Below are 24,686 nucleotides of genomic sequence, written 5' to 3'. Positions count from 1 at the left end.
GGGAAATTACAGCAGAGCTGGGCAAGGCGAGAAGGAAAGGAAGGGAAATTATAGCGCAGCTGCGGCGAGCGAGGGGGGAGCAGACCCTGCAAGGTGGGGAGCGGACCCTGCATGGGTGGCTTGCCCCAAAATGAGCACCCAACGAGGCCGGGGCAGCAGGATCCTGGCCCTGGGGGAGAGCGGGATCCTTCTGCCCAGGGGTGAGGAGGGATGGAGGAGATGTGGGGGAGATGGAAGGGATGGAGGAGATGTGGGGGAGATGGAAGGGATGGAGGAGATGTGGGGGAGATGGAAGGGATGGAGGAGATGTGGGGGAGATGGGATGGATGGAGGAGATGTGGGGGAGATGGAAGGGATGGAGGAGATGTGGGGGAGATGGAAGGGATGGAGGAGATGTGGGGGAGATGGAAGGGATGGAGGAGATGTGGGGGAGATGGAAGGGATGGAGGAGATGTGGGGGAGATGGAAGGGATGGAGGAGATGTGGGGGAGATGGAAGGGATGGAGGAGATGTGGGGGAGATGGGATGGATGGAGGAGATGTGGGGGAGATGGGATGGATGGAGGAGATGTGGGGGAGATGGGATGGATGGAGGAGATGTGGGGGAGATGGAAGGGATGGAGGAGGTGCGGAAGGGATGGAGGAGACGGGGTGGAAGGGGACAAAGGGATGGAGGGACACGGGGCTGGAGGAGGCGGAGGGGACACAGGGCTCGGCAGGCAGCCTCGCCGCTCAGGCAAACCTCCCGTGGGCATGATCAGGCGTAATAAAGCTTAAAATGGTCCTGTAAAAATCAAGTTGCAGAGCTGCACTTCCCAGGGCTACGTGTCAGCTTGCACCCTGCGAGATGCTTTGCAAATTGAGGTGGTGGGGGTGATGACACACTGCAAGCAGAGACCCCCCCACACCCCAAACCTGGGTAGAGATCTGCGTGGGGATGCTGGCAGGATGGGGACAAGGATGGGGATGGAGACAGGGTGCGTTAAAGCCCACACATCAGTCCTTCTGATTCCCCATCGCAGCTCCGGGACCTTCGCAGGATTTGGGCAGGGGAAAGGTGGGGTGGGGGGGGTCTGGTCCAGCTCTGGAGCCCACCCCTGCCCCGGAGACAGCATCACGGAGCCGGTGCCTGGGTCGAGAGCATCAAATCGAAGCTGGAAGCACCTTGTCACGTTTATTCTCCTCTCGAGAGAGGAGTGGGGAACAAGAGGATAATCCCTGCTAATCCCATCAGCTGCTTATGTGCGAGAGGAGCGGGTTCGGAGGGCTGCGGTGATGCTGGATCTCGGCAGCCCCCCCCGCCGTGGCAGCGTGTTTTGGGGTGCTGGGAAGCTCGGCTCGCCCCTGACCGTGCCGATGGGCTTGTTGGGTTGGGGGGGGCATCCATAGGTCCCGGGGGAGGGAAAGATCTGCCCCTTCTGCAGAGCATCATCCAGGCACTCGGGGAAACACCTTGGCCCCGGCGCCGGCTGGGTGATGGAGGAACATCAGGGTGCTGCTGGATTTGGGTGCTGGGCTCCCACCCTGCTCAGGCTGCACCCGCTGAAGCACATCCCTGGTTTTCCAGCTCCGTTCCTGCATCCCAGCCGGGCTGTGACCATGGGAAGACGATTAACTCCACGCTGCGAGCTCCGACCGAAGCGGCTCTGCCCCAGCCCCAGCGAGCGGGACGTGAAGGGCTGCTCGGCCAAGACCCCGCCGGCCACTTTTCACGCCGTGGCTTGAGACTCGCTCATGCAGGGAGTTTAATTTGCGATGGGAAGGACGCGTGGGCCAGCGGCCAAGAGCAGGCACTGCTCCGGCGCCCGGCTTGGCACGGCGAGGCCGGTTATTGAGCAAAGCCAGGTGAGGAGGAGGAGGATGGAGGTCTTTGCATCGTGCGAGGGGTGTGCAATGTGCAGCCACACGCCTGACGGTTCCGGGCAGTGGCTGGCAAACCCCCTGCAGCGATTATTTAGCAATTAGTGCCTGAGCAAGCCTCCCCATCTCGGCAGAGGCTGTATCCAAGCGACCTGTGGACTGAGATATTAATCCAGGCTCAGCCCGCAGCACGGCTGCTGCTCGCCTGCGAGGAGCGCTCATTTCTCACGCCGTGGCTTCCAGCAAAGCGAGGGGTGGGTGTTTTTTGTTTTTTTCCCCTGACAGTAGGTGACTAAGGCAGGAGGCACGCAGAGGGGTGCTGGCTGCTGCGGTGCAAAGGGAGCAGGGAACAGCAAGGGGTTGGGAGCCAAAGTGCAGGCATCCCATCCCCATCCCATCCCCGTCCCTTCCCCATCCCCAATTCCATCCCCATCCCAATCCCTTCCCCATCCCTTCCCCATCCCAATTCCATCCCCATCCCAATCCCTTCCCCCTCCCATCCCCATCCCCATCCCTTCCCCATCCCAATTCCATCCCCATCCCAATCCCTTCCCCATCCCTTCCCCATCCCAATTCCATCCCCATCCCAATCCCTTCCCCATCCCATCCCTATCTCCCCATCCCATCCCAATCCCTTCCCCATCCCATCCCTATCCCCATCCCAGACAAGCGTCCCACCCATGCAGCGAACCCTCGGCACGAAGCTGTGCCGGGACACAGGAATGGGCACCACAGAGGGTCTCCGGACCTCGGCCTCCTCATGCCACGGGTTAGTCATTCCCAGTGCCAGAGATGCTGCGTCCCTCACCGCAGGGACAGCCCCACGGCCGACACGGAACCGCAGGGGTGGTCATCCCCAGCCAACCCCCCCGCTCCTCGAGCCCTGCCCCGCAGCATCTCTCCGAGACTCTTCCCACTTCTTCCCCTCTCCTGGTGCTGGCGCTTGTCCCCCACCTTCAAACCCAGGCTGGATTGAGCTCCCAAAAATGCCACCGCAGCGCTCGAGCCAGCGGGCTCGGTAATGAAGATTGATGGGGATGAGATAAAGCTTTGGGGAAAGGCTCACCGGGGAGGGGAACATCGGGACGAGGGCAATGCCACTGACTGCCACGCAGGGACCTTGGTCACCTTCCCTGCACCCCTCAACCTCGGGTGTCCTTAGAGGGGGACCCTGCGTGGGGACGGGGATGGGACCGGAGCCCCGTCCCCGCCGAGGCGATGCAGCGAGTGCTGCAGTGCAGCTGCTGTTCAAGGAACGTTAGGTTGGTGCCTACAGCTGGGGGGGAAAAAAAAAAACCACACAAACCAACGTGTTTTTCCTTTGTGCTGCTATTTATTAGGCTACAAAAGGAAGGGGGGAGGTGGGAAAAAAAAAAATAACCCAGGGCACTTAATAACCTTACACATGTAGAAACTCTTCTGGAAAACAGCCTGTCTCCCTGCCCAAAATCACTCATCCTGCAGGCTGGGTTTTTCCAGCTTATTGTAATTCTTGCGAAGGCTCAGCCCTAACAGGAGGTGAATTGGTTATTCAGCTCTGATCCCGGCTGGGGATGGAGCTGGGGGGGGGGGGGGGGGGGGACGCAGCGCCCAAGCCGGAGGGTGCTGGTGGCTGCGGTTCCTCTGGATGGTGTTAAAAAAAGGGTTTCCAAAATATTTCGGATGTTCCCAACGCCCGGGGTGCCCAGGTTCCTGAGAAACCCCCCAAAGGGGCTACGACAGACCCCGGTGCCGTGTCCCCAGCGGCGTGGGCTCGGTGGGACCCCAGTGGGACCCCTCGTCCGAGCCTGGGTAACCGTCTGCCGGCTCGCCAAGCACCAGCCCTCCCGTTAATAACTCGCTTCGTCATTAAAGCATCAGCAAATCCACCCCCGCGCCTGCCCGAGCCGGGGATACGGCACTAATCATGTTTACTGCAGAGCCGTAGTGTTGTGTTTGCAGCCGCTGCGCCCGTCACGGCCCGCCAGGGACTTTCCCCCTAACGAAAAAACCAGCGGGCGCTCAATAATTGAGGCTTATTTATGGAAGGGAAGCGGTTAGCAGCGGGAGCGTAGAGCTGTCGTTGCTAAAATAGGCCGCGGAAAAGCGAAAAGCTGGGCTTCAATCCCTCGTCCCGCTGCCCCCGGGACCCTCCGCCTGCTCCCCAGGCTTTATTATCCACCGGCAACCGGCGATGCTGTGCTGGACGCGTTTGTCGGCCCCTCGCCAGAGATAATTGATGGGTTGGGGGTCTTCCCCGGGGCCAAATTGCTGCTGTTGGAAGAACCTGTCTATTAGCTTGCTCGTAGCATCCTCTGTTCCTCGCCGGGTGAGGACCAGCAGCAGGCAGCAGGGCACAACCCTCCTTAGAGATATCTGCTCTATAATATATTTAGGTATCTATAACGTATAGAGAAATCTTAGCTATAATATATATGTTAGCTATAAAATATAGAAATCTTAGCTATAATATATACATATTAACTGTAAGATAGAGAAATCCTAGCTATAATATATACATACTAGCTATAAAATATAGAAATCTTAGCTATAATATATACATATTAGCTATAATATAGAGAAATCTTAGCTATAATATATACATATTAGCTATAATATAGAGAAATCTTAGCCATAATATATACATATTAGCTATAATATATATAGATTCCTGTAATATAGAGAGATACATTATATATCTTACAGCTATACATACCCAGTGAAACGCTGAAACCCCAGGGCAGGTTTGAGGGGTGCTGGGGGTATGGCTGAACACCCCCCCAGCTGCGTAGCAAAGATAACAGGGACCTCTGAGAATCTGGGGGGGGTGAGAGACCCCCCCCAAAATCTCCTGTCAGCCCCCCCCCCCGCCAGCTGGGGCTCCTCTACCCACAGCCCTGGGGCAGCCTGGCCCCGGGCTGGGGCTGAGATTCCCACTTTAATATTTAATGTGAGATTAAAGATAAATCTAGGGGGATTTTTTTTTTTTTTAATTTTATTTTATTCCAGTGTATCACAAAATGAGCTATGAATAAAACTTAACTTGTGCAGAAGAGGATTTATTTATGAGTTTCAGCTGAAATTTGCTCCGCGAGGGCCCGGAGCAGGCAGGCAGGAATACAGATGAGATCCCGCTTCCCGCAGGCGAAGCCGGCAGCTGGGGAAGCTGGAGGTATAAATTTTACCTCCCATATCCCAGGTCTGTGCCTGCATTTCTTTTTTTTTTAAATTTATTTTATCTTATTTGGATTATTCCGGCGATATTTACTCTCCAAGGAAATTAATCTTCGGGGGCTCCTCGCAGATGCTCACGCTCCATGTGAGGCTCCCGGCTCCGATTTGGCAAATACAAACCCCATTTCAGCAGAGGGGATGATGCCAGGGACAAAGCATGGATGTAAAAAACTCCCGCCCTCCCCAAATCAGGAAAACCAATTTCCCTTCATCTTTAATTAATTAGTTCATGCTAATGAAAGCATCACATTTCCATGACGACCTGGGATTCCAGAGCCCAGCCCAGTACCGCAGCAATAGTTGGAAATTAAACCGATAAATAATAGATGCTCACCATTAATGAACTAATTTAAAATGGGGATTTTAATTTTTTTTTTTTTTTTTAATTCACAACTTTTTCTGCTCACAGCAAAGCTATTAGCACTTGCCTGGAAGCAGAATTAAGTCAGTGAACAGTAATCGATTCCTTTTATTAGCAAATTGAGAGGCACTTTAATATTTATCAGTTTATTGTTAAGAAATCACCTGGGAGGAAAATGCCCCCCCCCCCCGCAAAACTCCACTTCAAATCCCACGCAAACTTTCCAGAATTAAATTTATTAGGGCTATAAATTTATAATGGCTTAACTCGCTACACAGATGGAATATATATTGCTAATGTAATTTTCCAAACCAGTGATGAGTGCGTCTGAGAGATTTATTTTTTTTTTTAATGGCAAAGTAATACAGACTAGTACATCGCACAATGGCAAAATATATTAAATATGTATATGAAACGTCAGGAAAAAAAAAATAGGGTGATGATCGGCCCGTGCTCTGTTACACCCCGGGGCAGTGGCTGAGGTGCTCGGTGCAAGGTGGGGACAAACCCAACCGGGATTTCACCTTGTTCGGAGGATAACGCCAGCGGCCGGAGACCGGGATGTGCCTGGGATGCTCAGCAAGGTGCATCTGCTCCCAAAGGCAGCACCTCCTTCCTAAGCCACCTCCCTCCTCCAGCAGCTGCAGCCCAAAAGGACCCGTTATGCCAAAGAGCTTATTTAAACGAGGGTAATTGAAGGCTCTGGTGTGTCTAAATGAGCTGGGCTGCTTTTGCCTCCTCCGGGGGGGTGGGAGCCTGTGGAGCACGCATGAGCGGCTCTGGAAGAAAAATGAAGGGGGAAAAAAAAAAAAAATATAAAAAGACAAATGGGGTCTAATTGGCATAATGGGGTCTAATTTGTTTTCAAAAGCCGCCTCTCTCCTGACCCAGGGAATTGGCATTGCATGAAAAATACCTGCAGCATGCGAATGAGCCGGCTTCTCGGCAGCTTTATGGATCCCACCTGACACAAGCCCCTCGTTAAATCAAAACAGAGATAGCGCAAGAATTAAACTGTCAGGATAACGCATGCCGATATTTGCCGGGTAGCGGCAGCGCCCGCAACCGGGTCCTGCTCCGGGTGGGATTGATGTGCTGGGGCAGGGTGTTATCCCTCACCTCCCACCCTCCCGGGGCAGAGAGGGACGGGGCGGGGGGGTAAATGCCCCCAGACTCCCTTTTCCATCAGCAACTCCATCCGCAGCCGCTTGCTGAGCGGAGAATTACTGCTGGCTGCGATAACCGCCTCGGACCATCACTTATTACCTAATCCACATTATCTAATCCTTCGTTCGCCCGGCTTCTGCCCCTGGGACATGTGGGGGACATAGGGGTTCTTGGGGGTCCCATGGGGGTGTAGGGAGGGCCCCCAGGGTCCGGGGCCCTTCGGATGAAGCGGGGGAAGTGATAATTCCCAGCTCACGGAGAAAATAAAAGCGCGTCTGCAGCCTGCCGGGGCACGCGGAGGGGATGCTGGGCTGGCACCGGTTCTGCCGTGCTTCATGCCGAGTCCTCTCCCAGGGAAGACAAATCCCGTTCGTTAATCAAAGCACGGGTCCTGGGGGGAAATTAAGGACTTTAAATCATTCGTCCCTTCTGATGGGACCAGGCTTCAGCATCACCGCCCTCCGGTGCTGGTCACCCAACGGCACCCGCAGGCGTGAGGTTGGGTGCTAGGGCATGGCCAGCTGCTCCCTAAAATATCCGTGGGGAGCAAATCCCCAGCTCCACTCGCTCCATCCATCCATCCATCCATCCATCCATCCATCCATCCCAGCAGAGCCCAGCACCCTGCTGAGCACCCCAGCCCAGGTGGGGCAGGATGAGCCTATATTAGGAGCTCTGCCAGCAGCAGCTGCCCGTGGTAGGGCTCAGGGGCAAACGATTCCTGCCCGTGCCTCAATCCATCTCCTCCTTCCAGAAGATGCAGCCAGGCGACAGCAGCTCTCGCCCGTTCAAGCAGAGGAAAAGCCTCGGTACGTTACTGGGGATAAGGGGAGCAGCGGAGCAGGGACGCGGTGATGGGCTGCACTGCGCTTGTTGCTCTTTCTTTTCTCTTCCGCAGCTACCAGGATGCACGAAGTGACAGAGATACGGATAAAATATCCCAACAAGATCCCGGTAAGGGCTGCACCCCGCTTTCTTTGTGGCCACTGATGCTGAAAGGCGAGCTGTGAGAGTCTTTGCTAAAGGCTTTACGGCTCCATTTTTTGCTTTTCTGGGTACCCCTGCCAGAGCGGTCCCAAAGCCTCCCAGTCCCTGCCTCCCTGCTCCAGCGTCTTCTCCCCGCTGCAGGTGGTTGTGGAACGCTACCAGAAGGAGAAGACCTTGCCCCCCTTGAACAGGACCAAGTTTCTGGTGTCCCAGGACCTGCCCCTGTCCCAGTTTGCTGTCACCCTGCGGTAAGTGGCTAATGATACAGAGGGTCCCCAGGCTTGCTTGGGGCAAGCGGTGGGGGGGTCTGCAGCCCCAGACCAGGGCAAAAGCCCAGTCTAGATGCAGCTAGTCCTGGGAAACAGCTTTTTGGCTGCTCAACTGGGCAACTGTTTAGATTTAGCCTAACACAATTAGCCTTTGTAATTAGCAAAGAGGATTTGATTGCCAATGCATGGGGTGCCTCACGGCAGGATTCCTCCACCCTTGCTGGGATAAAAGGTGACAATTAGCTCTTTTCCTGGGGACCTGCAGCACAGGTGAGTCACTAATTGGGGGTAGGTGATTAGCAGCCCTGCAAACAAGCAGCACTGTTGCAGCTGATTTGAAACCTTTGTGCTCTGGGCTCTGCTCAAAATCCCTCCCGAGGACCAACATCTCCTGGCAGCACAGTTCAGGATGGATGGAGGTGAGAGCTTGTGGCTGGGGTTCAGCCCTTACAGATGTTTTGGGGAGCAGCTGGCCGTGCCCTAGCCCCCACCTTTGTACCTGTGGGTGCTGGTGGGTGGCTGGCACCCAGGGGAGGTGATGGTGAAGCTTGGACCCTTTAGGAGGAACCACTAAATATCTGAGCCAGCACAGTGTTCCCACAAACGGAGCCTCCCCGAATGCCACGTTGCTTGCACGCTGCCTTCGTCTTCCTCTCGGCAGGACGCGGCTCTGCCTGACCTCCTCCCAGACCTTCTACCTGCTGGTGAACAACAAAGGGTTGCCGAACATGGCCGTCACCATGCAGGAGCTGTACCGGGACAACAAGGATGAGGATGGCTTTCTCTACCTGACCTACGCCTCGCAGGAGATGTTCGGCAGCTCTTCCTCCGGCAAGCCAGCGGCTGCTTGACCCCAAACCACCTGCCACCACCGTGTCCTCGTGGCTGCTCGTCTCGGGGCTCCCAACGCTGGTGAGATCGGGGATGTATCTCTCCAAACTTGGCTTAAAATCGGTGGGGAGCCCCAAATTGTGGCTGGACCAAACCTTGCCTTCTCTCTGGCTGCAGTTTGACAGGCTCAGCCTTGTAATGGTCTTAAAAACTCCACTCGATGCCTCCTTAATCTTGTGGCTTTAAATACAAATGATTCTCCTGCCACAGCAGAAGATGGTGCTGGTTTACTCTGATCCACAGGAAGGTTATTTTTCTAACTGGCTCTTCTGAAGGGCTTTACAACCTGTCATCCCTGTTCAGAAAACTTAGGCTCCTTCTAAATGCCTCTCCTAATAGGATCGGGTATGGGGAGTTTCACGGTTTGTGCAGGTTTTTGTTAAGCTGCGTGTCCATTCTAGCTGCCGCTCGAGCGTCTGTGCTCTTGAGATGTGGAATAAAGAAAATTGGACTGGTGCTTCTGGTCATCCAAACTGCAGCTCGTCCCTCGGCTGTGAAGCCAGCCTTAAACTCGGGGCTTTGTCCCTGGCTTTGCTGGGCTGCCAGTAGCTGAGCTGGGGGAGCGAGAGCGAAGAGGGGAAAGGACTTTGCTCCCCCCATTGCAAAAGCAGCCTGGGAGAGACCCTCCTGCAGAAAAGCAGCTCCCCATCTCGCTCCCCTCTGCGGAATAAGGGGGGGTTTGATCCCCTCCACCTCAAACCAGCACCCTAAGGACGGGGCACGTAGCTAAAACCCGCAGCAGGGATTAGCTGAGCTCAAATTGTAGTGCTGTGCTGTGAGTCAGACATAAATGCTTCCTGCCACTGATACTGCAAAACACCTCTTAAATATTTAAGGCTTCCCTTGCCATAAAATGCATTGTCACACTGGGTGAATATTTCATGCACGTTTCATGTTAAAATGTTAATAAATAAGCTCTAAAATTAGCTGCCACGACAGCAGGAGCTGGGTCCTTGATGCGCTGCTGGGGGGGGGGGAGTTGGGATGAGTCCCTCTCCTGTACTGGGATGAAACTGGGGAGCGGGGGTCTATACTGTGCCCCCCACCCCGACTGGCTGCACCCCCAAACTGTGCAGCAGCAGGTTTCTTCCTGAGGCTTCAGGCTGGCTCAAGGCTAAGCTGGGGTGCCAGAGGTATTTTTTGGGGGGGGGGGGGATGACAGCTCCGTGCCAGTCGGTAGCTGGAGGTAAGGGGTGAGCCGTAGCGATGGAGGAGCCTGGCTTGGCATTTTGGGGGGGCTTGTGGTGGCTGATGTGGCTTTGGGCTGCTGGCAGGGGAAAAACCAGGCAGAGCTGTCCCTGCCTGGACCAGGCAGGAGCACGGGGAGCAGCTGGAAATACTCGTAGCTGCCTGGCACGAAGCTGCAACCCTTAAAGCAAAGAGCAGAGCAGGGCTGGGACAGAGCGTAGAGGATCCGCAGGCCTGATTTCCCCAAGGAAAGGAGCTCAAAAAAAGTATTTACTGTGCTGCAGGGGATGTCTGTGCCCATGGAGGGGGGAGAGTGCTGCTGCTTGCCCCATCCCCTTCACCCGGGCTCCATCACCTCCAGCTTTTTTCCCCGTCTTATCCCAACCACAGCGTTTACCTCTGCAACTGCTGGAGCTTCCCAGGCAGATGTTTGGAGGCAGCGCTCATTTCCCCGAACAGACACCTTCCTGCTTGGGGTTGTGGGTTTTTTTTAACAAACGTATATTTAACTTGTCAGTTTGCAGCTGATCCGCTTATACCTAAACTCATCTCTCTCCCTGTTGAATAGGGAAGGGGCTGGCACGCCTCACAGTGTTTGCACACACACACACGCAGCCTCCACGCTCGTACTACCTCTAGGCATCCTGTAATTAAAACCGTGAGCTCTGTGGGGCAAGGACTCTGTTTTATGTGTGTATATTATTTATTAGGGTCCCTGCAGTCCATAGAGCTGGCTCTGAGCAGCCTGGATGTTCAATCCCCTTCCATGCTGAATTGCCTTTATGCATGCATGTGTGCATACATTATTTTTCCATGAGCATCCCTCGGATACCTGAAAACTGCCTGGAAGCCCTCAGGCTACAAGCAAAACAGAGAAGCAACATGCGTTGTACGGAGGGGGCTGGGGGAGACCTCCCTCAATCCATCCTCTCCTGGCCAAAGCTCATGTCAGAGCAGGATGGATGGGGCTGGTATTTGTTAGATGAAAGCGTATTTTTCACTAGCACTGGAGAATTGCTTCCCAGAAAGCTTCTGCATTCAAAAGGAGGGGGCTGAAAGCAAGGAGAGCCTGACTAGGCTTGCAGCCATGCTCCCCCTGAAAGCTTTCACGGCTCAGAGCATCACCTCTGCACCAGACGCGTGCAACCTGGAGAAGGATGGAGTGGCTTGTCCTGCCGGAAAAAAAAAAATATCTCAATTACAGGTTGAATTAATGCTGAAGGCTCCCAGAGGTGTAAGATGTGGCACCTTATGGGTTCAGAGGAGGTTCAACTCCTTCATTAGCTGGCAGTGAGAAATAACCTGTGAAACAAAGGGGTCTGGAGCAGAGAGGGGTTAAAAAGGGGGAAGTGCAGCCCAGGAAAGCCCTGATCTCTGGTGGTAAAGAGCTTTTCTCACCTTTTTTTTTTTTTCCTCACCTTTTCTCCCAATCCGCTTTCCTGCCCTTTTCCCACTTCCCCTCATCACAGGGAAGGAGGGGAAGCCCAAAAAGCTGTTTCCTTGCAGACATCAGAGTTTCCTCCATGAAGGTGAAGCCGATGGGGAAGGCTGCACTCAAGCACGAAGCTGGAGGGTTTCCCATCACCCAGCCCAGAACAGAGGGGCCAAGGACCCATGTGGGCATCGGCAAAGCCCGGTGAAAGCCCTGAGGTGCTCTGGAAGGCAGCTGGGCTTTTGCCGAGCTTTGCCGAAGCCCGCAAAGGGTCCTGCTGCCTTCCAGCGTCGTTGCTGAACCAATTCTGAAGACTTGGAATCTTCAGCAAAGCCGGGCAAAAGTAAAAATGCACCAGGCTCCTGGGAGGGATGAAGCTAGCTTAGGGAATGTGAGACTTGGCTTTTTCCCCACCCCAAATCCCCCTGCAGAAGCGGCTGGGGGAAGGTGCCCTCAAAGCCCTTCTCCCCTGGGCAGGTTTTCCCAGGAAAAATGTATTTTTAGGGACAGTGAGAGACAGCAGCCGAGCTGCCCCGTGGATTGGGGGGGGTGTGGGGATGCTGGCAGGAGCCTTTGCTGCTGCATCCTGCAGCCAGGCAGGGCACATCAGTGCAGATTGCTGGAGAACTTGGGTCTATCATCCTCAGGATCCCACTTTTGCAAAGCAAGACCAGTCCTGCCTTGTCCCCTGGATCATAAACTCCTTGCAGCTTGGTCCAGGTACCAGCACGGTGCTCTGTGACACCAGTAACCAGGGCTCTGCTGCTGCCCAGCCAACATGAAGATCATGCCCAGATGCTGAATTACTGCTCGATGAACAGAACGTGCCGCAGAACCACACATTCCCTGGGCTTGACAGACTGGGAGCATCTCTCTCCCCCCCATCCAGATGCGGGGATGCCGAAGGATGGTCTTCACGTGTTTCATTTCTTCCTCTAAATCAGTTAAAAATAAAATAAATGCCAGCCGGCATTTTACGGGATGCCGATGGACTTTTTGCTGGTTCATTTATTTTGCTAAATGCCATTTGTAATCGCAAGCAGCCTATACTAGTACAAATATAATTACATATTTATTGCCAATATAATTCTGAGTTAATTATACAGCAACTAATTTTCTCAGCAGGGGCTTGCAATATTTGGGTGTAAAGGAGACAGCTGTAATTCTGAGCACTTTCCTCCCCCGTTTCTTTAACACACTGTGCAATGTTGCTCCTTTACTCTCTAGAGGCACCAAAGGGGACCAGCCAACGTGCGGAAGCAGGCGCAGAAGTCGTCTTCTTTCCAGATGCTGCAGAGCACTGAGATTTCCTGACGTGCACTGCTGGACAGGATTTCACCTCCTCGCTCCTCATTAAGATTCCCTTCACAGCCGTTTTGTGTGTTCATTAGTGGGTAAATAGCTATTGTTGGACTCTTTATCAGTTGGAAGAATTGCCATGCCTTTGTTTTTTAAATTGTTCTTTCATTTCTGAAGATGCTGTTTGTGTGGGAAACACTGCTCAACACACTGGCTCCTGATTATACTCAGTTCCTTTTGTCTAGCCCTTGAATAGATGTTTTCCATGAAAGCCATAATAATGAAGTCATCTCCAGATTGAGGTGATTAAGCCCTCACTTCCTCTGGCTGCTTTTTGTCCCCAGACGAAATTTTGTGGCTTGTCACATGAAGTGTCCGGCTTTTATTTTGTTCTGGTTTTGCTTCTCCTGCACCTGCAGGCTTCACGACTATCACTTGGATCCTATGTGATGATGAAGAAGGTACCTAAACGGTTTCAACTCTTTCCTTCCTGGTGTCAGGTCCTTCGTGAGGTGCTCTTATGCTATCCATCTCCCTCAAAACCTTCCCCTGCCATTGCAATGGTTTTTCTGCACCTTGTTGCTAGAGTTGGGGTTTGGGCAGTCCTGGTCGGTGCATTAAAATAGCCCCAAATGGCAAACAAGACGTTGGCTTGCTCAAGGTGCTTCCTGAGCTTGCAAGTTCAGGAGTTCTTGGACGTCAACGGAGCCCAAGCCCAGGCGATGCAGGCAGCAGGACTTTACCCCCAGCATCCCCAGGCAGGAGACAGCCCACGCTTTGCCCTCACTGAGCCCAGTCGGGTGCTACGAGCATCAGCCCGCCGGCCAGCGATGCTGAGGAAGGCACGCAGGTCAAGCCCACGTGCCACCTTGCAGCATGACACAGCTAATAAAGGCGTATTTTTAAGCCGTTTAGGGGCAGGTACCCAGCTGCTGCCCTTCAAAGGGTCCAACTATTTCCATAAACGGCAGCCAGACCAGCAGAGCCCCTTTGCCTTGGTCTATGAGCCCAGCCTTGATGTTTTCTCCTCTTCAGAGCCATTTGTTCACCCGTTATTTATCGTGGGATCCCCCAAGGCTGTTTAATTTCAGAGCTAAATCCAGGTTGACCCAGCAGCAGTGCCTGCATTCCTCCTCTTCTCATTACTTGATATTAAAAGTGATTTCACTTGCAGTCACATCTCACACTATTTATAACCCACAAGAGGGAATATTTTTATAGCAGAACAGGTACTCGGAGGCTCTGACTCCAGATGGGCTGCTCTGCCTGAGCCTGCACCAGGACCAGGCGGGTCTGGGATCACCATGCCCCAGAGCATCCCCCCCAGGAGAGTCCAGCCAGGTGAGCACCATTGCTGGAAAGGGACTTGCCTTTAAACCCTGAGGGTCTCGGAGCAAGCACAGGCACTTGCGTGCACCCACATATCCCCAGGACCCCCCTACCCACCCACCCAGGCTTGCCCACCCTGCAACCGCATCCCTGCAGCACTGAAAAGGCAGGATTTTGTTTTGGCTGGTGCTGGTTCCCTGGTCGAATGAGTAAGGAACAGCTTGGGAATGACTCACCTTCCCTATCAGGCAATTAGCACCAGATTTGCAGCTAATGAGCTCTCCTGTCTCTCACCGGGCAGAGGTAAGATACATATTTAAAGAGATCATGGAAATAAAGCACTAATGCCGGCCACATCATAGGTTATTTTTAAAACAGAGCTTAATTATCTGGACGGACAGTGCCGGGATGAACGGAGCTGGGTGCCCAGGAGCCAGCAGGACCCACGCGCACTCCCAGCATCATCCCTCGGCTCCAGGGAGGAGCGGGACTAACAGTGGCCGGAGCAGACGAGAGACCCAGCTGAAGATATCAGCTCCTCCAAAAGCATCTCGGTGCCTACGTCGAGCTCCGCTGATCGGCAGAGAGATGGTGTCCAAGAGCTGTCGGTGCAATCCGTTCATCAGATGAAGTTTCCTAATCGACGCTCGTTATGAATAAAAGCCTTCTAGGAATCCAGCATCATCTCTGGCTGGTTTATTAATGACTAACAGCAGGCTGCCTTTCAAAATAAAGGCTTTAGATGTGATTTGGGGGTGAGGGGGGGGGATGCACCCTCTCAACTCACTGGTTATTTTGCTGCTAAAAGTGAGAAATGAGAGAGAGGTGAGAAAGTAAGCTGCAGCACAGGAGGGCGTAGCAGAGGGGGACCAGCTCCATATTGCTCCGTTAACGCTGCTGCTAATTGCGTTCCTGCTGTTCGGCGCAACAGCAGCCAAAAAAAAATAAAATTAAAGAATTGCTCTTTCAATCTGCAATCCCAGGCAGCGAACCGCAGCCGATTAAGGAGGATTCAGAGAGTGCCAAAGCCTTCGCGATATCATTGAGCCTGGGATGGGGCCACGGAGCAATCCCAGCAGAAAAGAGTGGAAACGAGCAGTGGGAAGCAGGTTGGAAGCAAGGACAGTTGAGAACGATGACCGCGGAGAAGGGTAGATGGGGACAGCATGGGAAGGAGTCAGGGAGGAGGAATGAGAAGAGGCTAGGCTTGCGTTGAGCTGCCCTGAGATCCGGCTTTGTCCGTCCATCCCTCCGCTCTGCACCCACCCGTAGCACCGTGGAGGAGGACCTGGAGGACAGCTCAAGCTGTCCTGCTGCCCGGCCGGGCAATACGAGGAGGACAAAGCTGGCAGCAGAGGGGAAGGACGTTTCTCTGGCTGCAAACCTCCATCGGGTTTATCCCTCGCTTTGCCTGAACCCCTCAGCCCTGCAGACGCCATCGGTCTCACCCTCAGCGTCCTTCACATCCGTGGGGACCCCCTTCACCGCACACCAAACCTTGGCCTCTTGATTAAAAAGTTTGAAGCCAGCACCACACAAGATCTCTGCGGAGGCCGGATAGGATCATTGACAGTGAGGACTGTAAATCATCTGCTAGCTTCTACATCAAGTCCTGTTAAACCAGGACTGCGCAAGGACCTGCTCGAGGCGTAGCCCGTCCAAAAGGAGACCACAGGCTTGTTTAAGGAAGGAGTAAGGTCCCAGGTCCTCTTGAGGACACTCACATAAGCTCGGCGGATCGTCTGGAAGTGCCGGTTTCTCTCCACTGATGCGCAGGCAGCTCCAACGCAGCACAGTGAGACAAACCCCGGCTGGAAGAGTGTCTCCGTCTGCTCCTCGGATGGTCTCTGGTGTCTCTGGATAACGCTCATCCGGCGAGCAGCCCCCAAACAACCAATATGCAAAGCCGCATCCTTGAGCGGGACCCGATCGGTGGCAGATGTGTCTGCTTGGCCTGAAAGTGTTCTCCTTCGCCACAAGCTCCTGGCAAAGAGGAGCAGAAGCTTCCGTGAAGATAAAAGGTAGCAAGAGCAGACAGACACGGTCCTAGGAAAGACGTCCCAGCAGCAAGGATGCTCCAGAAGAGAGGAAGTTGGAGAGGAAGAGGAGCGAACTATTTCATCCCAACGATCACGACACTGCCTGACCCCCCCCCCATTTCTCCACTGCACGTTCAGTTCTTAGCCTTGTGTGTCACAGAAGATGTAAACCCCACCTGGCCCTGAAGCTTTCAAGTAATTCCCAGGTTTCCCTGTCCATCCCCAGAAATCATCAGAGCTGCTTTGTTCAAATTAAGATTTCGCCAAGGGCCACAACCTGGCTTCTGCTTTGCAAATTTAGAACTGCTGGAGAAGGATAAAAAAAAGATCCTTTTTTGCCAGCAAGTGCTCTTGGTGGGAAGCCTTGATGTCTGGGTAATTTTGTTATCCATGCACGAGGGGCCCCTTCCTTCTGCTCTGGCTCTTTCAGCACTCTGCATAATAAATAAGCAGAAAGAAGGAAAGAATTTTTACCCCCTTCATTGAGTCGAAAACTACTGAGACTCAGATGCCTCCACTGAACAGCACAAAGCAAGGAGGGAAGGGGATTCCCTACCAAATAACCCACTAGAGAAGCTGGGTAGGGAGGAATGGACTATTACTCCCAAAACAGCCTGGGGATTACAAATCCTACCGGCGTCTTCTCTGAAAGCAACATGGTTCTCCACCCCTGCCTCGAACATCAGGATCTACAACCAAAGCACCAAAAGCAACTTGATCTAGTTGAAGACGTCCCTGCTTATTGCAGGGGGGTTGGACTAGATGACCTTTAAAGGTCCCTTCCAACCCAAACTCTTCTATGATTCTAAGATAAACCATCCCCTTGCACAACAGCTCTCCCTCCCAAGAGGAGATGTGAGGAAGCAGAAGCCTCATAAGCAACGTTACTCCTGCCCAGATCCAGCCAACGGGTAAATCCATCTACCAACTCAACTGAGGGAGCTGCTGGATTAATGGAGAAGGAAGATCATGACTTTTTTAACCCCATCTACGCATTTGTTGTTGTCAATGTCATCAGATCGTGAACCAGACCAATGGCCCAAGTTGAAAACACGCCTCTGGCATTCCTGAAAAGTCATTAAATTCACACAACAGCAGGGGACAGGCAAAGACACCAAGACACCTGCCTAAATTCAAAGCCACGCTGCTTTTGCCCAGCCAGGGCCTCATCCTGACGGAGCGAGCGCACTCATTCTGCATTAGCAGCACATTCCCTGGAAGTAATAAAAGCCCCTCAGGTCATTAATATGGAAATGTATTCCTGCTCCACGGCAGCGAGATGTTTGCGCAGATTGGAAGCAGCTTGCCGAGATTTGCTTCTGAATGTGTGGACATTAAAGCCTCCCATTACAATGTTGATGATTTCTTCCCTTTTGATGAATAGCCTGCCATAAATAGACTCTGATTAATTGCGGCTGCACTTGGAGGGCTGGAAATGCATCATTTGCTGCTATGGATTGGGATAATGGTCATCATCTGCCTTTGAGTGCCATTCAGCAGGAGAGGGCCTCGGCTCTGCCTGCGAAGCCAGGTGGCTGGTTTCAAGTTTTTGCGCCAAACAGAGTCCTGTTCGCACACGCAGCTCCAAATAAAGGGCTCGGGTGCCTCGCCGCAGGCTCGCTGCGAGCTCTTTCTTATTTATCATCTCCAACAAGGGGCAGAAGAGCTGGTAGGAAGCAGAGATGGGCCCAGCATCCTAACGGGACTGGTGGGTTTAGAGATCCGAGTGGCAGAGAGGAACGAGACGTGCACAAAATCACCCCACACGCGGTTTGCCGGAGCCGCGCACCCATCCTCACACGCCTGAACACGCAGAAGTACCCGGGCCAACTCATGCAAAAGGCACGGCACCCCGCCATGTCGAAGCCCTGGATCCTCCGGCTGTGGACCTTTGGATATCCTTGAGCATCGCATCCTCGTGATACCCAAGCGTTGCAACCAAAATCCCCATCACCTTCCTGTATTGCACAGAATAGATAAATAATATATATAAAATATGTATAATATATACAAGTATATATTTATGTATGTAAATATAGATAAATATACATAATAAATAAAAAATAGAGAAATAGTGCCCAAACGTTTGAGCATGTTGGCAAGCTGCTGAGCCCTCCCTGAGCACAGGCAGGGCAGGCAGAGGAGGCAACGGCTGCGCAGGGCCCCCCAGCTCTCCGCAGCATCAGCAGCAGCATGGATGCTCGGGGAGTTGCCATGGAAACCTCAGAGTCTTGGGATGCAGCTGAGCATCAGCAAGGGTTACAACCGGGGCGGGATGGTGCAGGCAGGTGTAGGCAGCTCCCTGCCAGGCTGGGCTGGGTGGTAAGGGGGTTCGGAGGGCTGCGTCCCTCTGCTCAAGAGGGACCCTGGCACCTTTGCTCCCAGCCAGTTGGGGGAAAACCATTCCCCTCCTCGCCCACCCTCACCCCCGCCCCGGGGGTTTATTTACTCCTCGCTTGTTAAGGGGGCTGAAACGCCCTGCGCTAATTTTGTGGGATTTGCGTCTTAATAACACCTCCGCATCCCTGGGAAGCTGTGCCAGGTCGCCGTAAAAATGCTGACGGTGCCAGACCGGGTTACGAGCCCCGAGGGTGGGGGGACCCATAGGGCAGAAACCCACAGCAAGGCATTGGGGGGGGGACACGGGGACACACGCACGCAGAAAGAAGTAATAGGATTTTCAAGCTCTACTGGCTGAGTGGAGGCAAACAAGGTCTCGGTGACTAAAGCACATAAGTACATTATGGCAAGGCAGCTCTGCTGTCAGGACAGAAGGGAAGGAGAGCAGAAGAGAGCAACGGGAGGGCTGAACACCCACGGAGACATGGGGTGGCGTGGGGCTGGGACCGGCAACACGACCCAAAGATCTCGAGCAGCTGAGCATCCCCCACGTGTCAGATACAGCTAGTGTATCAACCCATCCCAACAGCATTGATGCAAGCCTGAGCTAGCTAAAGCATCACTTGCGATTCATTTTGGGGACGGAAACAGAGGAGAAGTGGATTGCCAACCAGAGAAGCAGCAGTGGATGCGAACAACCCCGGATGATGCCTGCATCCGAGAGCCACGAAGCACATCTAGGCAGAAAGCCCTGCTCCAACAGCCCCGTTCATCACCCAGCCGCTATTAATCCAAGCAAGGAAAAAGCCAGCCCTGCCACACCGGGTTTGCTGGAGCAAAAGCAGCTGAGGGAAAGTTCCCGCTGCTCATCTCTGAAAGATGAGAAGCAGAGGGTTTAAACGGCTCCTTATTTATCTCCCCAAAGGCCAGCAAGGTGCAAACCTCCAGGCGGTTTCACGGACTTCAAAGCCAGCGGATACCGTCACATGTCCCTGCTCCAGCACAGACCCAGCGCAATTACCCAGCCAGTCTCATCAACAGCCACCGGCTGAGCTAGGATGGATATTTGAGAAGGAAACACGCAGCTGCTAAGGCATGGAAGACCCACCTTGCCCTTTGGTCAGCTATTTCTATGGTTCATTACTCCTATGATCTAAAAAAATAATTAAAAATTAAAAAATATTCACCCCTTACTTCTGGTCTCAGTTTGTCTAACATCAGACTGGGGGGCACATCCCTTATTAACTGGTCCAGCACCCCATGCAAACCATCTCTACATCGCATTTCTCTTGCTTAAGCTTCCAGTCCTTCCTTCTCACCCTGGCTTTTCTCTACTGGACTCAAGAGACGTGGGGACTCCTCACAGAAGGATTTCACACCAGGCAGAGAGGCAGGAGGAGTCTCCAACCCCCCCAAAAAAGAGAAAGTTCCTTCTCAGTGTGTTTTTTCATTGCTGTAGATTTTGAAATATTTGTTTGAAGGTAGCAGGTTTAATGGGCCAACTGAAAACCATAAAACCAGGCACTAATTGGCTCAGTGAAAAGCGAAACAGGCTGAGCTCCGACTCTGGACGTTCTGCAGCTCCCATCACTCTTGTCAAGTCGCTGGGGCCGATGAGGAAGTGTAATGTGCAGAGCAAGCGGTGATTAATCACTACAGCCGGTGCTTTAAGTGTAAGGAAAAATAAGCAAACAACCCACCAGGAAAAATCTGCTGGAAGCTGGAAAAATTTATAACTTATCCGTCACGAAGAGGACCGTGTTGTTCCGCGCTGCAGAGGGGAAGAGCAGCAGGCAGCTCCTTTCCTGGACACCTCCAAGCTGGTCCCGCATCCCAGAGCTGTTTCCCTGCTGATGCTTCGCCTGCCGCAGCTGGCTCGCTTCCAGGAGGGAACTCGGAGCAGCTCCCGTCAGGGATAGGACACGGGGACAGGGACCAGCAGAGCCCAGCTGGTGCCTGTGCCCGAACCGTACGGAAGCCAGACCTTCAGGACAGCATCCACCTTTCGTAAGAAGGAGGTTTAATTCAGGCAGCCGAGCCCTTCCTTCGCTCCGGCACGAGCAGCCTGGCGCGCCGGCTCTGCTCCGCAAGAACCCAGCACGGGAGCCAGGCACCACATGCCCTTCTTCCCTGGCCTCCCCTCCATCCCAGCGCCTTCCTCCTCCATCCCAGTGCCTTTCTCCTCCATCCCAGCACCTTCCCTCTCCATCTCAGCACCTTCCTCCTCCATCCCAGTGCCTTCCCACTCCATCCCAGTGCCTTTCTCCTCCATCCCAGCACCTTCCCACTCCATCCCAGTGCCTTTCTCCTCCATCCCAGCACCTTCCTCCTCCATCCCAGTGCCTTCCCACTCCATCCCAGTGCCTTCCCCCTCCATTCCAGTGCTGCCTTCCCACTCCATCCCAGTGCCTTCCTCCTCCATCCCAGCGCCTTCCCCCTCCATTCCAGTGCTGCCTTCCCACTCCATCCCAGTGCCTTCCTCCTCCATCCCAGCGCCTTCCCTCTCCATCCCAGCGCCTTCCCTCTCCATTCCAGTGCCTTTCCCCTCCATCCCAGCACCTTCCCCCTCCATCCCAGTACCTTCCTCCTCCATCCCAGTGCCTTCCTCCTCCATCCCAGTTCCTTGCCCCTACCTCCCAGCACAAGCACTGGGTCCTGCCGTACCTGGGAGCCAAGTTTCCAACACCAGGAAAGGAAATTCCCTCGGATGGGCAGCCAGAGCTGCCTGGCAGCAGCAGGCTTTACCTCGGCACTGCCACGGGATTTACCAGCACCATAGCCAGACAGGCCTGTCCCAGCACCTCTCCCATTCGGTAACAGCCTCCACCAGTGTGGAGTTGGGGCTTGATGGCAGGAAAAGGGCTGGAGATGGAAGCCATCCCCAGCAGGTGAGATTCAAGCCTGGCTGAAGGCAGCACAGAGCCCGTGAGGGGTGTACGCCTGCTGCCCTTCCTTTTTCCACCACTAAAGCAACCAGGGGTTGGATCAGAAGAATTAGGGTAATGATCACTCATCAGTATTTCCCCGCTCATGTCCCATTGGAAGCAGAACTACATACAGAAAGGCAGCTGCTTTAAAATAATACTAATACTAATAATAAACCAACATTTAAAAGCAAAGTTGGCAAGTTTTGTGACCTAGCAAGAACAAAAGGCACTTTATAATCACCCATGGGGGCTGTTGTCAGGACAAGGACTGCCAACCCACGAGCCAGACATGCCCGAGTTTCCAGATGAAGAGGGAAAGGCAGGAGCAGCGACGGGGGGACAAGGAGACCTCGCTCAGCTGAAGCGAAGGCCATCGGAGTCTTTGTCACATTTAAATGTTCTTTGAGACCTTTCATGGAAATAACGACCTAAATACTAGCCAGTGCTGGTGAACATGAATAAATCATGCTCCCCCATCTATTATAGAGCAGCTGGGAGGCACACAGCACCCCAGGGTCCCCGCTCAGGTGCCGTCCCCGCTGCTCCCGTGGGCAAAGATCAGAGGTGGCAGATGCCCGGAGGAATTCAGCCTCAGCTGTACTGCCAAGCCAAAATTTCTCTTCCCTGCTTTGGTCTCCAAGCACACGGGAGCTCCTACAACCGGCTTGCTCTCTAATAATTCACCATCGCAGAAGAATGGAAAGCACCCGGCACAGCCCATCCTCACCGTGGATATTTTCTTATGGGGGTAAAGCTGCAGCATCGAGACAAACATCCTGAAGAAAAACATCCCCGACACACGGGGCAGCTCCCTAAGGTATAGGTATCCTGCTGAAAGCAGCGGAGAACTGGGGAAAAAAGAGAAGCAAAGTCACAAGCCCAGCTGGGAAGGGACCCTCCGTGTCCTGGGACCCCGACCACGAGGTCCATCTGCATTTCAGAGCTATCTCAGGAAAGTAAACTGGCCCAATTCCGCCTGCGCTTGCCCTGTGGCTGGAAAGCCTCCCGAGCTTGCCACGCTGCTGGGTGCTGCAGCAAAGAGGAACTGCAAGGTGCTGCTGGGCTCGTGCCCTCATGGGTGCAGCACCCACAAAGAGCCTGGTTCAAGGCAAACCCGGCACCCTAATGCCTCTTTGCTGTGCACGGGGCTTTCCAGCAGCACCCTTCCCTTGCAAGCACGGCTCCTGACCCTGCAGCGGGAGTTTGCAAACACGTTAGCACCCTCCAAGCCCATCCAGGCTCAGTAAACGGACTTTGTGCTAAAATACAGGGGAAAAAAAAAAAAAAAAAAAAAGAAATAATCCATCCCTGTTCTCTCCTGAGGAAGAACCTCACACAAACCATCGTTTCCTTCCCCAAACCCTCCCGGCTGCACCGAGGCAAGCTCGGTCCTGCACCGCAGAGACGCAGCAGCCCAGCCCCTTCCAGCCAGGCCACGGCAGGGAACGATGGCTCTTACTTAAGCTGGGAGTGCCTAAAAATAATTAGCAGGAAAGTTCATTACAGCAGAGCTAAATGCTCCAGCGCCGTCCTTGGAAGCTGCCAGCAGCTCTCCCGCAGCTGGCAGTGCCGTGCACGCCGCTCGCTTGCCCAGACCCGTAATGAAGCAGGGGGTGGGGAGAGGGGAAAACTCGGCAAATTAGATCCAGTTGATGATCCAATTAAGGTTATGTTTGCAGAACTATTGGACGCAAAAGACAGTCCCTGGGCAGATGCCACGCTGAGAGGCAGCTCGCACAAAATGGCCCTGCAGGGAGCGTGGGGGGGCGGGATGGGGAGATGCGTCTAGTTTCATCTTTGTACAACAGCTCAAGAGCTACATCTAGAGGTCCAGGCACCCTCCAAACCCACAACAGCAAACGTCTTCACGAGGGATATTGCTCCTTCCTGGAATATTTGCAATCTGAGCAACATGTTCCTTCATCTGTGACAGCTACGGCTCACCTAACAGCGTAGATACACGTTTTTACGCAGGCGTCTGTCCCACCAGCAATTGTCCTGGCGCAAGTACGAGCAAGTCCCGGAGATGCAGGCTCCAGCCTTGGCTGGGCTCTCCGAGCCAACCTTTGCCTCCCCCAAAAGTCCTTCTGTGCCATCACCTCTGTCAGGGTAAGCGATAAAAGCGTTTGATGCCAGGAGAGAGTAAGCAGCAATCTTAAAATAAGGGATTAGTTAGGAAACTTAGCTTGAATGTTAATTGAATGCAAAGTGACATCGGGGTGGCGTGACAGAGGGGCGGAGCGGGCTTCCACCGATGCAAAGATAGGGCTGCGCAAATGGGATTTTGCTGCAGTTGTGAGTTCCCTGCAGAGAAGGATCTGAAGGATCAAGAAATTTAGTAACAGGGATTAGATGGAGCCCCAAAAAATAATTGCATTCCCCAGCAGAGCCACCAAGCGCTCCTTTGCTTTTTGACAGGTAGAAATGGGAGCGTTAAATAAACCCACTCTGGTGTGTCCGTGTGCCCTTCTGGATCCCAGTTCCTAATGCCTGGAGGAGAACTCTCACGTATCCCATGGAAGGCAGAGAGGCTACACCTGCAAGCAAACAGCAGCATAGCCTGGCTGTGGAAAAGAAAACTCACAGATGCTGCCAGGATGGTGCTGGCTGGCTGCTGTTTGGCACGGAGCCACCAAAGCAATCCCCAGAGCACATCCATGGGCAAGGGACTGGCAGCGATTCACCCGGACCGAAGGGAAAGAGACCACTGCAAAGCCCCCAAGGCACGGATGGGACCCAAGGGTCCTGACTTGGGTGCTGCTGCTTTGGTTCACGGAGACCCCACTCTTTCCAGGAGCAGGGACGGACCCTCAGCCATGCAACTGCTGCTTCTCCATCTACTCTACTCTGGGTCTCACAAAGACACTTCCTTGGGCAGACCGTGGACAATTTCTGTTGTATTTTCCAGAAAACACAATTTCTGCAAAGCCTTTGTAAAACTAACATGCCGGGATTGAACCACTCGGGAACACTCCCAACAAACACCACTTCAACCTCCTCTCCCCTCACACGAACACCACCAGAACCTCGTCCCAACTCCACCGTTCAATTTAACCTCATCAGGACTTCGGTCTGTTAACCAAAATATCGCTCCCCGCTCCACAGTGCACCCAGGAAGCTTCCCCCCCCCCCCCCCCAAAAAAAAATCTTGTGATTTCTTTTGGGGCAGAAATGCCAACCGTGAGCATTCTGTGTGTCCTGAGCACAAGAACTGCTCATTTTTCCACATGGGGCCCCAGCACCTTCGCCACAGCCCCTAAAGAGCAGGCTGTGCATACGAGCTTCCCTGTCCATACACACCAGCATATATATACCTCCCCATAGGTGAGAGAGATGCATTTTTAAACGGGACCCTGACATGGCTCCAATTCCCTCCCCAGGCTCC

At 53.6% G+C, this 24,686-nt stretch overlaps 1 protein-coding gene across 2 annotated transcripts; it reads left to right on the top strand.

Annotated features, from left to right (window-relative positions):
- Nucleotides 1-9,935, top strand: LOC115348412 (microtubule-associated proteins 1A/1B light chain 3C-like). Of its 2 annotated transcripts, none has more exons than XM_030031055.2 (7): nucleotides 1-93; nucleotides 1,567-1,844; nucleotides 1,994-2,113; nucleotides 7,355-7,409; nucleotides 7,499-7,554; nucleotides 7,729-7,835; nucleotides 8,518-9,935. In XM_030031055.2, exons 2-7 carry the CDS (start codon nucleotides 1,755-1,757, stop codon nucleotides 8,705-8,707), a joined length of 618 nt encoding a protein of 205 aa, XP_029886915.1. In that variant the 5' UTR covers nucleotides 1-93; nucleotides 1,567-1,754; the 3' UTR covers nucleotides 8,708-9,935. The 2 variants fall into 2 exon arrangements, with proteins under 2 accessions (XP_029886915.1, XP_029886916.1); XM_030031056.2 differs by lacking the exon at nucleotides 1-93 and adding an exon at nucleotides 129-200.
- Nucleotides 9,936-24,686: the final 14,751 nt, after the last annotated feature.

The sequence above is a fragment of the Aquila chrysaetos genome, chromosome 11, assembly GCF_900496995.4.
Source record: "Aquila chrysaetos chrysaetos chromosome 11, bAquChr1.4, whole genome shotgun sequence".
NCBI lineage: Eukaryota > Metazoa > Chordata > Aves > Accipitriformes > Accipitridae > Aquila > Aquila chrysaetos.
This window is presented reverse-complemented; position numbering and strand designations above follow the sequence as displayed.